This window comes from Augochlora pura, chromosome 2, assembly GCF_028453695.1.
Source record: "Augochlora pura isolate Apur16 chromosome 2, APUR_v2.2.1, whole genome shotgun sequence".
NCBI classification, from domain to species: Eukaryota; Metazoa; Arthropoda; class Insecta; order Hymenoptera; family Halictidae; genus Augochlora; species Augochlora pura.
Window position 1 is genome coordinate 12,443,782 of NC_135773.1, and position 12,431 is coordinate 12,456,212.

Here is a 12,431-nt window from a genome sequence, read left to right on the forward strand (position 1 = left end):
CGCCGGCATCGCTCGTCATCCGAAACCCTGTCCAGCCTGGAAAAATATAACAATTCATCTCACAGAAATATAGAAATGTTACGTAAATACATCAATTATACGCTATTGTCTTTCAACATCCAGCGCAAGGATGAAAACGATTTATTTATAAATTGACGATTTTAAATGGAAACCATCAATTTTTCGAATGACAGCTTATCTAATATGAATTCTTATCGTTAACTGAATTTGTTCGATAAGGTGTCGATGTAAATTGCAAATTTATATTTTGCAACAATATCCATCATACGTACGATAAATATATTTTTTTATTATGGCTCGAAAAGTTTGATGGTGGGAATTATTGAAGTTCATTTTTATTTCAAAATTTAATCATTGGCACTTGAACGGCGCCATTAAAAATTGCTATACTATTTTTCAAAATAATTCTAATAATATCGTTTATATTTGAAGACTGCTAATATAGCGATTTCATATGCATAAACCGCAATAAATCATATAAAATATAAATACTGTAAATAGGACAATATATTTAAGATATAATTAAAACAGCTTCGAGTGTCATAAATATGTAGAGATTCTGATTTTCATAATAAGGAAACTATGTAAAACCACTTTATTTACAGATGACGCCATCAGGCGTCAAATTAAATACCGTCTTCTGTTACGAATGACAAAATTTATTGCAAAATCGAATATTACTTTTTACCATTGTATTGTCTATTCTCCTTGTCGAAGAATTAAAGTTATAACACAATCGATGAAGTACTAAAACAAAGCTAGGTTAATTTATCCCATACGAAAGCCCGGAACGTTTAGCATAATAATTCTTATCGAAAGAAGAATTGTTGTGTATTGAGAATTTATTGTATCATTATATTGTTAATTTTTATAATTATTGAGCGTTTATTGAATCGGAGAAGTTATCGATCGGTCAGACAGTAATTGGAAAATGTGTGATTAGATTCCAGCCACAGTTGGGGGAAAACTAGCACTGAGTGGATACGGAAGTTATGGTGGATCGGGCCACAGTCCTCGTTATGACGAACCGTATCCCGAAGAGGGTCCACCGCAAAGGTATTCTCAGTCTCAGCACGCTTCAGAATCTTCCGAGCCACTCTTCTACAATAGTAGACCAAGACACTATAAGGAATACAGGTATTTGACATTTACCAACCTTTAGAACACCAAGTACTACACACAGAGTGATCAGTATAGATTGACACACGTCACAATGAAATAGAAACAATTCTGTCACAATGAAACATTTCAACTCTCTTTGACTCTCTCTCTCTCTCTCTCTCTCTCTCTCTATCTATCTTACTCTCTTTGACTCTCTTTCTCCTCCACTTCTGTCTCTGCGAATCTATCGTTTGGCTATATAATTTTTACGATCGTTTCGAAGGTAACGAACGCGAGGCCGTGCACTCTAAGTCGGCTCGATCCTTTTCTCCTTGTTTCCAACGCGTTTTGCCATACGATCACGAGATGCAAGTCCAATCGCGTTATCTGTGTTGCACTGCCCCGACCGCGAAATCGCGACGTACTTGACGAAAATTGTTTATGGTTTTTTGCTTGATTCAGACGACGGAAGCACACGTGGGATTACGAGGACAGGTACGAATATGTACCCCAGCAATGCTTCGTGAGAAAGTTCTACGATTTTCATCGCATCGCTCAAGTTTAGATCACACGACTCATCTTGCATTTTGTTCATTAGCGTGCCACACTTTAGCTCGATCTTGCGTCTTGGTGCACCATCGAAGTAGACATTTTACATGCAGTTACGTTTTACCACACGCAATACTTTGATCACTGAATATTTTAGCAATGATCGTTTACGAGACGATACACTCTGCCGATTTCGAGCACGTTAGTGTTCTTTATGGGGTTTAACGTTTTGGGTAACTTGCCAAATGATATATGCTGTAACTGGAGTATGGAATTTTTTTGCGAGTAATAAAAGTGAAATAGAAATGTATTTAATAACTTTTGTAAATTGAGGAGAATGTGAGAGCGTTATCAAGTTTTTCTTCTGTCCTTACTTTTTGTTACTTAGGGAATTTTAATATAGATATGTAACATTCGTGGTTTAGCTTCGTTATTATATTATTCATAAACGAATGAAACCTAATTTCAATATTATACTGCTCATAAATGAATAAAATCTAGCTTCATTATTATACTATACATAAATGAATAAAACATAGCTTCATTACGATATTCGTCTGCCAGGGAACGTAAATGTTTAAGTATAAAAGTATATAAAAATTTAATTATCAGTCGTAAAATTTATTTTGTTGATGCAGACACACCGGGATGCGTTCAAAACATAAAGCGTGCTTGGCGAGAAACCAGAGCCAATATTCCACGATATGAAGCTCGCAAAGTACATTGCGTTAGATATACAGCAGAATTTTTGTTTCGTCGAAAATACGACTTTAATTCGCGCATACTCATATTTCTCGACATAGCGGCTGCCGAGGTTCTCTCACTTTCATACTTTAACGTAATACGAATTAGAATTCTTACTGTCTTTATTTCGAATAAAATATTGCAATGAATTTTACGTGGCGCGTGATACACTGTTTCGTGTATCTCTTGAATTAAAACTGGAATATAACAAACAGAAGCAAAGTTACTCATCACGTTCGCTTCAAGATCATCGAAATCGGTAAAGCGTATTTTTTCGCAAATAATTATCAGAATATTTGACATGTGTCTTTTATCGATTGATATACTCACGCACAATATACAAGAACAGTTTAGAATTTCAAGACGTAACGATTATCGGATCATGAACGTGATAATTTTTAGCTTTAAACCTCATGACGCAAGCAATAGTATGTTTATTCTATAGTCGGATAATTCCGATCTACGAGTTCCAAAATGGCAGATTCAGTCTGGATAAATGAAAGATTTTAAAAAAGTTAGAAATACAGGAAAATCGAATTAAAGCGGCCTAGAACAGGTAGATTTCTATTTAACAAAAATGATCTTACTTACAGAGACTAATTTGAAAACATAATTTTTGGAAATTTTTAATTTAGAAGTTCAATGATCACTGTAAAATTTTTCGAAACTAGATATTAATTTTGGAGACTGCAAAATTTATGAACTTAATGCTGAAAATCACCAAACTCGAGAACTCAAATTATAGATCAGTTTAAGATTCGTTAGATTGCCTGGATTCTGGGGATCCTAGCTTCTTGGAAGTGTTTAATGATTACTGGAAAGTTTTTCAAAACTAGAAATTAATCTTAAAGACTGTAAAATTGACGAACTTAATGCTAACTATCCTCAAACTCAAGAACTTAAATCGTAGATGAATTCAAGTTTCTTTAGATTGCTTGGATTCTGGGGTCCTAGCTTCCTTAGAGTGTCCAGATGATCCTCATCATTTCGTCCAGTATAATATCCAAATCTTATTTTGATTGAAATGTGTAGCTTTGCCGGCATATTAGTCGGAGGAATAGTTGTCTATCGATTCTGGGTTGGTCCTAATCAAGTTTATCAGACCCGGTTTGTTGCGGTTAGTCCTTGAATTGACTTGATTTGCATTCGTCGGCTCTGAATTACCCCAATCCGAGCCTTTCCACGCTGAATTACCAGAATTTAGTGATGTCGGCCCTATATTGTATAGATTTGAATCTGTCATTGATGGATTGGTCGGAGTCCATCGATTCCGACCTAACTCTCTCTCTCTCTCTCTCTCCCTCCGCGTTCGATTGATCCATCTCGACTGTACGCCGAACAGGAACCGAGCTTTTAGCACTCTTCTGTAATTTGGGAATCGGAGAGAATGATACTTTGCCCATTTTCTTGACTCCCTTTTCAGCCACATGCAAGTCTAAATATTGGGAAGAAATAATGTTTAGAGACTCCGATAACTTTTTCTTTTACATACGCTCTTCGGGTAAAAGTGTTCTTTGAAAAATCGTCCTTCAAAGAAGGAACCACCTTTAAATTAAATAAATTAAATTATTTATCGCTCAAGATTACTCGAGCGAAGTTGTAGAGTCACAGGTCAAGCCTTGCAATTTGATTAAAATAATTTTGGCAGTATAATTCTATCTTGGTTCAATTCTGTATCAGAAAAGATATCAGAAATATTATGGGATTCCAAGGTAAACGGAACACTCTGCGCCGAGTGACGCGGACATCGGAGGGGAGTTCTCTAAACAGTATTTTATCCAAACATCGTAAAGTTTCGTCAGAGTCGGCGTTAATCAGTCGAGCGACGTTCCTCGATGGTCCGTCTAGACTACGTTCCGTCGCTGCCGGATCGTTTCGTCCTCATATTTTTGTGCGAGCCCGCAAAAGCAAACGGGGAGATCATTCACCAGGCATTTGAGCTTCACTTCGGTATAGATAGCGGCGGGAATAGACGGGAAAAGTAGAGCGTCGCCATTAAAATAACAACTCGTGTTCAATGTATCAAAGAGAATGCACTGAACATTCACAGGTAGTTGCATGGCGTCAGTCACTGTATCCGCGGTGTGTTCGCCGGAACTCCATAGAAGTGACTTTTTTAATCAAACCACATCACGTTCCCAGCGAACATCTTCATTTTGTCTCGGATCATTTCATCTGCGCTTCTGTGACTCGAACCCGATCGGCCACGATTTCACTTCAACCAGTGTGTCTCGTCGTTTCAGCCAAGACGGCTGGTACAGCGAGGGCTACGACTATCATGGCAGTGCCAGGGTCGACGAGACAAGGATCTACAGCGATACCGAGTACTATCCGAGCACCACGACGAGCTCTTCCAGGCGAAGAGGTAGAGTACCGTTTAAATATATTCCGCGTTCCGCTCGATTACGCTTTATATTGAATCAGAACGAAATAGTCGGGCACGCTGAACCCTGTAGCTTTAAAGCGAGCTTCGCAAGTTCTCTATGAAGACTGACGTTTCAACTATCGTCAACTACTTGAATCAATAGACTGCGACACATCAAATTTTCATCCTTTCCTTAATAATTTTTTGTTAACCAATATTTAATCTTTTCATTCTTTAAAAATAATTCTCCTTGTTACAAATTTATGAAATTCGTTGTCTGAAGAGCAATAATTAAATATCCCTTAATCAATTTCAAAACAGCAATTTCATCTATCGAACAACGATTTCTTTGGAGTAACATACTTTTCTTATTCTTTCCAATATTGTCATTTGAGAGATAATTGTTCAATTTCTTCAGGGTATAATGTAGTGTTAAAAATTTAAAAATAACACCGACATCATGTAGTACATAATTATTTTCTCAAAATCAAAATAAAAGAAACATTGAAATTAAATATATATTCATGACAAAAGTCAGATAAAGATGCTGTTAATTGTAGAATCCTAAGTATAAAATAAGTCTAATTATTCGAAATTACATTATGATTAAAGTCTATTGTTTCTCATTCAAAGTAGACAACCATTAAATAATTATCGTGTAGTTTGCCTGGAAGATAAAAGTTGCGCTCGAGACGATTTTCTTTCGCATCACGGTAACCATAAATCTTTCGTATGCATACAGGTCCTCACAGACGGCCGTCTCTGGAAAGACAGATGACCTTATACGATGATCATTCTTACTACCCAGACGGGTACAGTAGCGACGGCAGGGTGGGCAAGATGAGCGCCACGTATCCGGAATGCGAAACGGACATCAGATACAATAAGTACTACGATAGCATCACGGGCTACACTTATCAAGATGAAAGGCGAGTGTCTTAAATGTTATTTGCTTTTAAATTCACTGAAACACGTGTGATTCCATTTTTATAATATAACATAATTTTTACATGATTTTTCTATTCTGTTCATCAGCAGGTACGGTCAAGACGAGGAAGATAGACAGTGGGACAGCGGAGGGAAGTGGTATTTAGGAACTAGTACCTATTACGAGAATAAACGGAACAGAAAAACGCTTCCACAGAGGCCTGCATCTAGTATCGGTATTCATCGACCCGATTATAGACCAACAGTCACCAGACAGCGGAGTTACGAATCGGACGAACTCAATTACAGGTACCTGTCATGGAGAATTTATCGGTTTTATCGAAGTAACAGGTATAGTTTCAGGTATAGATAAAAGCTTACAGCTTTCGTGTTTACTTTAATTCATTTATATATAAATAGTATGAGAACAATATTCGTATCTGAATTTAATTAACGTTTTACGAACTGATGGTACTCTGTGATTTATTGCATGAAATTCATTTTGAACAACAAAAGACACAAAGGATGTCGATTCTTCAATGGATGTGGATTCTCGTATAGAGGAATCCATATTCAAAGTTATGTCAGGGTTCTTATTTAATTGGATAAAATGTTGTTTTATTATCCTCGAGTAGAATGTAATTTAAAAAAAGAAGAATAAAAAGCATTCTTGTAAAAATAGGACCATTAATCGTTGTTTCGTTAACATTTTCTTAAAATTCTGTCAGCTAAGTATAAGATATTCGATGAATAAGAAAATAAAGCAAAAGAGGTTCGATGACGTGCACGGTAACGACGAACAATTTCTCTTGTTGCAGCAGTAGTCACAGTCGTCGTCGGAAGCCGCTTCAACCGCAGCAACGGCCGCCGTCTCGCCAAGAAGGCACGGGGAAGAAGCTGCCGCCGACGCCGACGAAACCGAGCAATGTGATCAGTCGTAAACTTGCCTCCCTACCTGCCACGCCGAGCAGGCAACTGCCAAAGACTAGAACGCCCTCCGAGGAGAGCTATTACAAGTCTGACTACAACGAGGACTATAATTACGCTTATCGCAGCCAAGACAACTTACCTCAGGAAACCTACATTGACAGCGTGTACAGCGAGCAGAGCGGTTACAGTCAGGTGCACCCGTCTGCGAAGACCCAGTACACGGACGAGAGCCAATTCGGGTCCAGTTACGCGCCCCAGGTGGACGACCAGTATAGCCATTCGTATCAGGAGCCGCCGACTCAAGAGACGTACGAGCAGACGTACCCGGAGAACTCGTACAGGGACGAGTACCAAACGCCTTACGTTCAGCCAAACACTCAGGTTTACCCGGATACGTATCAAGAAATGACATATCCGAACGCCAGCCAGCCGAACGATCAGTATACTAGCCAGTTGAACGATCAATACGCGAAGCCCGGGATCCACGACAATTACCCAGCGATGGGATACGAACAGAATAACGTCCAGTATCAGGACACGAAGAAGACGTACGCGTACAAAGAGGACACCTACCAGGAACGGGGATACGAGGATTACAGCGTGTCCGCGCCGTCGACCCTCTACGATCAGAACAATGTGACCAACACGTCGCACGCGTACAACCAGTACCCGGCGGAAAATTATGATTCACAGTACAACATCAACACGTCGACGACGGGTTACCAGAACACCTATCAAGAAACCTACAATCAGCAGCAGGACACGTACAACCAACAGGAGTCTTACAAGGACACGTACAATCAGCAAGAGGCGTACAAGGACACTTACAATCAGCAAGAGGCATACAAAGACACTTACAATCAGCAAGAGGCATACAAGGACACTTACAATCAGCAAGAGATTTACAAAGAGACCTACAACCAGCAGGAGCCTTACAAAGATGCTTACAATCAGCAGGAACCGTATAAGGACGCTTATAATCAGCAGGAGACTTACAAGGATACGTATAATCAGCAGGAGAGTTACAAGGACACGTATAATCAACAAGAGGCGTACAAGGATACGTACAATCAACAGGAAACGTATAAAGACACCTACAACCAGCAGGAAGCGTATAAAGATACCTACAACCAGCAGGAAGCGTATAAAGACGCCTACAACCAGCAGGAAGTGTATAAAGACACATACAATCAACAGGATACTTACGACACGTACAACCAGCAGGATACCTACAAGGAGGCTTACAGCAAACAGGATACTTACGGCCAGCAAGATGTGTACAAGGATGCTTATAACCAACAAGAGGCGTACAAGGATACGTACAACCAGCAAGAAGCCTACAAGGACACTTACAATCAACAAGATACTTACAAAGACACGTACAATCAACAAGATACTTATAAAGATACTTACAACCAGCAAGACACCTACAGCCAACAAGACACTTACAACCAGCAGGACGGCTATAGTCAAGACGGTTCGTACAAGCCGGTGCCGGTCACGACTCAAAGTAGTTACGACGATAGTTACGGCAAGGACAAGGACTACGTCGATTACCAGACGCCGTACAGCGAAGCGGAAACCGTCAGCACGACGTACAAGAGCGACTATCAGGAACCATATCAAGACTATCAACAACCTTACGAGGAACCGTACCAGGATTCCTACCAAGGCTCCTTCGAGGACTCCTACAAAGAGAGTCCAGCCGCCAGCACGGAGAGAAGACTGAGCGAGGTGCCGGAGTTGTCGGTGACCACGCCGAGGGGACAGACCAGAGCCAACGGCTACCATTCCAGCGATTCGGACTACTATTATCCACCCCAGGAGAGCCAGGATGTGTCGTCGGTCGCTCCGACCCGAAGAAAGAAGCTCGCGAAGCAGGAGCCGAGCCCGTTGCTCCAGCAGCACTCTCTGGAGTCCAGGGAGGACGAGTTGAACGAGCCCATAGAAACTGCCATCGGTAGCATCCAACCGAAGATAGGAGTCGTCGAGTACCCTGCGGTCAGCGACACTGTTCCTGTTGCACCCGTTCTGACAGACATCCCGGCGGCCACTGTGGCGCAGTCCGTGGCATCCATGGTGAACCACGTGGCGGCGAACCACGCCACCAGGGTGACCGTGCAAGCTATGGTGCACACGGCCACTCCGGCGAACGGCAAACGGTTGGTCAGAACGGACTCGTACCAGGAAGAGCCGATCGAGGACGAGGAGTACCCGGAGATCATACCGAAAGAGCCGCAGAGGAAAGACTCGCAGCTGTCGCATCACAGTCAGCTGAGTCAGCATTCGCAGATTAGCCAACATTCCCAGAAACCGAAATTAACCAGAGGAGACTCCTACGCTTCCGACCACTTCCCCGAAGAGGCGTATGGCAGGAGGGACTCCTACGGCCAACAAGCCAGGAAGGACTCGTTCTCCTCGACCACCCAGGAAGGATTCAAACCGCCTCTGACCAGGACAGACTCGTACCAGAAGAGAGGCAGCTATGGCCAGAGCTTCACCACACCTCAGCCCATCTCCAGGGCTGAGAGCTACCAGCGTGGATACTTCAAAGACCAGGAGTCTATCGAGGAACCGGAAGTTCCTATAGGCACCGCGGTCAGCGATGAATTTAAGATGAGAGAGGACTCTATGGAGAGGTAATTGAATACTTGCATAGCACAAAGTTTCTGTAATTAGGATTGGGAACTAGGTGAACTGTAATTCATGAAGCACGATTAGGAGGTTCGTTTGATATTTTATTAGAATTATTGAATAGAGAAATGATACACAAATGAAGTATTAAATGAATTTCCATAAAATGTAAAACACATTAAATTTTTTTTTCGTTTTCTGAAATTGAAAAATCGTCGCTTAGTGCAGCGAAATTCTGTGTTATTTTTTTAAACGAATTTTTATTTATTTGTTCCTATTACAGAGTACCTTTTTGCATAGAATTTTATGAAACGTGTCGAGAAAGAAAATACGTTGAGATGAATGAAATGTTTCCTTTTGAAGATACGAACGTGAGGATGAAACGATACTTCGCGGGTCTCGAGAGGGCTCGTTAGTGGACACGTTCAAGACTACACCACCGATGTCTCATACTGACAGCCCCCGCGGTAAGACGATAGTCAGGACGTATAGTACCATATTTAATTTATTGCACAGAGTGTGACCAATACTTCTTGAACCTACTACTGGAATTTGCATTTAATTACGTCGAAGAGATTAGCAGCACTTGGACCCTCGCATTGTTACAGATATCGTCAGAATAAAATATAAATACAGTTGTTAATCTACTGTATAAAAATGCAAATCTTTAATATCGATTATTATAAGCAGCGTTTACAAGTAGATGATATTGACAGAACTGTTATAGAAAAATTATTTGACATAAAATTTGTGATTATAGTTGAACAAGTTCTGTCAACATCGCTCTAGACCAGCTTGACATTTGTAATCAAAAATATGAGAAAAATGCAGACTGAAGTATTGAAAATTATTAAACCATTCGATTAATATTGATCTCGTGAAGAAGTGTTTGCGTCGCTCACGTGTGTCGAAATGCATACGAACGGTGGATCATAGAAAATATACGATGCATCGTTTATCTGTTTGCGAACAGGGAGCATAACGAAGCAAGAGTCATTAGAAGAAAGTGTTCAGATGGACACTCCGCCGAGGAGTCCGCCGGAACCACCCCCAGACGAAGAACTTCTGGAGATGGTCGGTGCTGCACCAGTGCCTACACAACTCAAGGAACGACCAGAGATGACAGCGAAGCAACGATGGCATTGGGCGTACAATCAAATTGTCATGCAGCTGCGGGTGAGTAATCACTGCAAAATCAAATTTCATTTTGTAGTTTACCTCGCCGAGCAACCGATGCTTCGATGGAGAATCATCATGCGAATGAATAGACCAAAAATGTTGGTGCTATTCACTTATCTTTGATAAGTATCACAGACGGAGGATTTAATGGAATTACGCGATCTATAGTAATGAGTTTAATATCCCTCGAATGGCACTTATAATGTACAAATGTCTATATAATTAAAACGGTAGATTTCTTTTATGTGCCTTAGTAGAGGAAACATGCAGAGTGCATTAAGAAACTAAGTGCAGTGAATGCACTTTTATCTGCAGTATTATCTATAAATAGTGCATATAATTTAGGGAATTTAACGAAAGCAAATTACAATTAAATAATAATTGAGTTGAAGAATTCGGGACTGAAACCATAAACTAATTTCTGCTTACTAAATACTAAAATAAGAAATACTAAAATTTGTTGCCATTTATTTAATAATGCCATAAAATAAAAATAACGTATAATAAACGAGATGATAGCAGATAAATTATAGTAGATTTAATTTAAGCAAAAAATGTACGGAAAACAGTATCAAATATTTCAATTATCTATAATTATCAGTAGCAATTGCTTCGAGTTGGATGTCCGTCTAGACAGGAATTAATTCGTAGAATGATCGAATGGATTAAAAATAATTGGCTATCAGATTAAAACGTTAGTCAACGACCTCACGGCGGCGACCTTCCGAAAAATGCGGCGTCGGATGCCGGCGACCCGCATTTCTCTGTCAGTCCTTCGCTGATACAACACTGGCCTTGTCAATCATTACCTTCACGGCGTATCGATTCGTCACGCATAGTTGTCACGGCGGAGACTGCACCTACGGGTTCGCCCGTGTTATCACCTGTATAACGTGTCATTCATCGCCGATTGTAAGGTCGCTACGAGTCCGTTGATCTCCTGTTCCCGCTGCAATTAAGCGTCTCGGTCACCAGTTCCTCGAACACCGTGCTTATATAATAGCGCCACGAAATTAATTTATTGGAACATTAATTAAAAACACGACGTTTAAAAAATGCGCACTCAAAATTGTGCACAATTTTTGGAGACGCTCCAAAACAGTTTTTAATTTCCTTTCTTGCGTGGAAGGTCTAAGCTTTAAAATTAGTTATTAGAATTGTCAAGTAAATAAAATTATGAAGAGGAGAAATTAATTTTACGACAAATTTTTTCAAGAGAATCATAGACGAAGATTTTTATAGATTTTCATGTCAGTGTCTACAAAGATCGATTAATTGTGTTCGAAGCATTTCCTGGAATCATAAGCAGATAATACTGACTTATTCGACAGTCGAATTTCCACGATGCCAGCCAATCGAATTACATCGGTAATTCCGGCTGCATGAAAATTTCATCCCGATTCGCCGATCGATGGAAAGCGCGTCGGGTTAACGAACGATCCTTGGCGCGCCGGTACGCCGGATCCCGGGCGAGCATTAGTCATTAACTATTGCGCTCGTCCTAGAAAACCGAGGCGTACGAGCTTATAAATAACGTATAAAACACCGTGGTATCGCGCGCGGAAAATAAAGGTCCCGTTGTTATCTTTATGAGCCATTGGCGTTGTACAATGAATGTTCATTAAAGTTTCATCGTCGACTGCTGTGAAAAAAGAAACACGAGATTACGTGTGCGGGCACGCGAGTCCGCGTCGGGGGCACGTGAAAGGAAAAAAGGAAGAGAGAAGAGGAGCCGACGAGAGCGGATCGCGAACGCGTCGGATCGCGCTTGTTCAGCAGGGAGCGATAAAAATTGTATAATTTGGGAATCGAAGGGAGAGATCGTCGGGACCGACTGAAGTGGGACGTTATCGGGCCGCGCGCGGCTCGTCACCTTGAAAATGGCCCGTCGCAGCGACGAGTGCGGGATTAACAGGGGCCGACACGGAACTTCCATTAACGCAGCCTTGTCGCCCAATTGCGACGCCCTAAGTACGCACCT

The 12,431-nt window shown here is 40.9% G+C and overlaps 1 protein-coding gene across 8 annotated transcripts in view; it reads left to right on the forward strand.

Annotated features, from left to right (window-relative positions):
• Unc-13 (protein unc13 homolog) overlaps positions 1–12,431 on the forward strand; it is a 544,965-nt gene that overhangs the window by 153,012 nt on the left and 379,522 nt on the right. For 4 of the 8 annotated variants that reach the window (XM_078193392.1, XM_078193439.1, XM_078193459.1 and 1 more), the window contains 8 exons: positions 965–1,158; positions 1,585–1,617; positions 4,659–4,780; positions 5,523–5,709; positions 5,816–6,016; positions 6,526–9,276; positions 9,635–9,738; positions 10,245–10,447. In XM_078193392.1, the coding sequence (XP_078049518.1) occupies positions 965–1,158; positions 1,585–1,617; positions 4,659–4,780; positions 5,523–5,709; positions 5,816–6,016; positions 6,526–9,276; positions 9,635–9,738; positions 10,245–10,447 (3,795 nt within the window). The remainder of the gene's footprint in view (positions 1–964; positions 1,159–1,584; positions 1,618–4,658; positions 4,781–5,522; positions 5,710–5,815; positions 6,017–6,525; positions 9,277–9,634; positions 9,739–10,244; positions 10,448–12,431) is intronic. The other 4 variants (XM_078193412.1, XM_078193401.1, XM_078193420.1 and 1 more) reach the window with 4 other exon arrangements.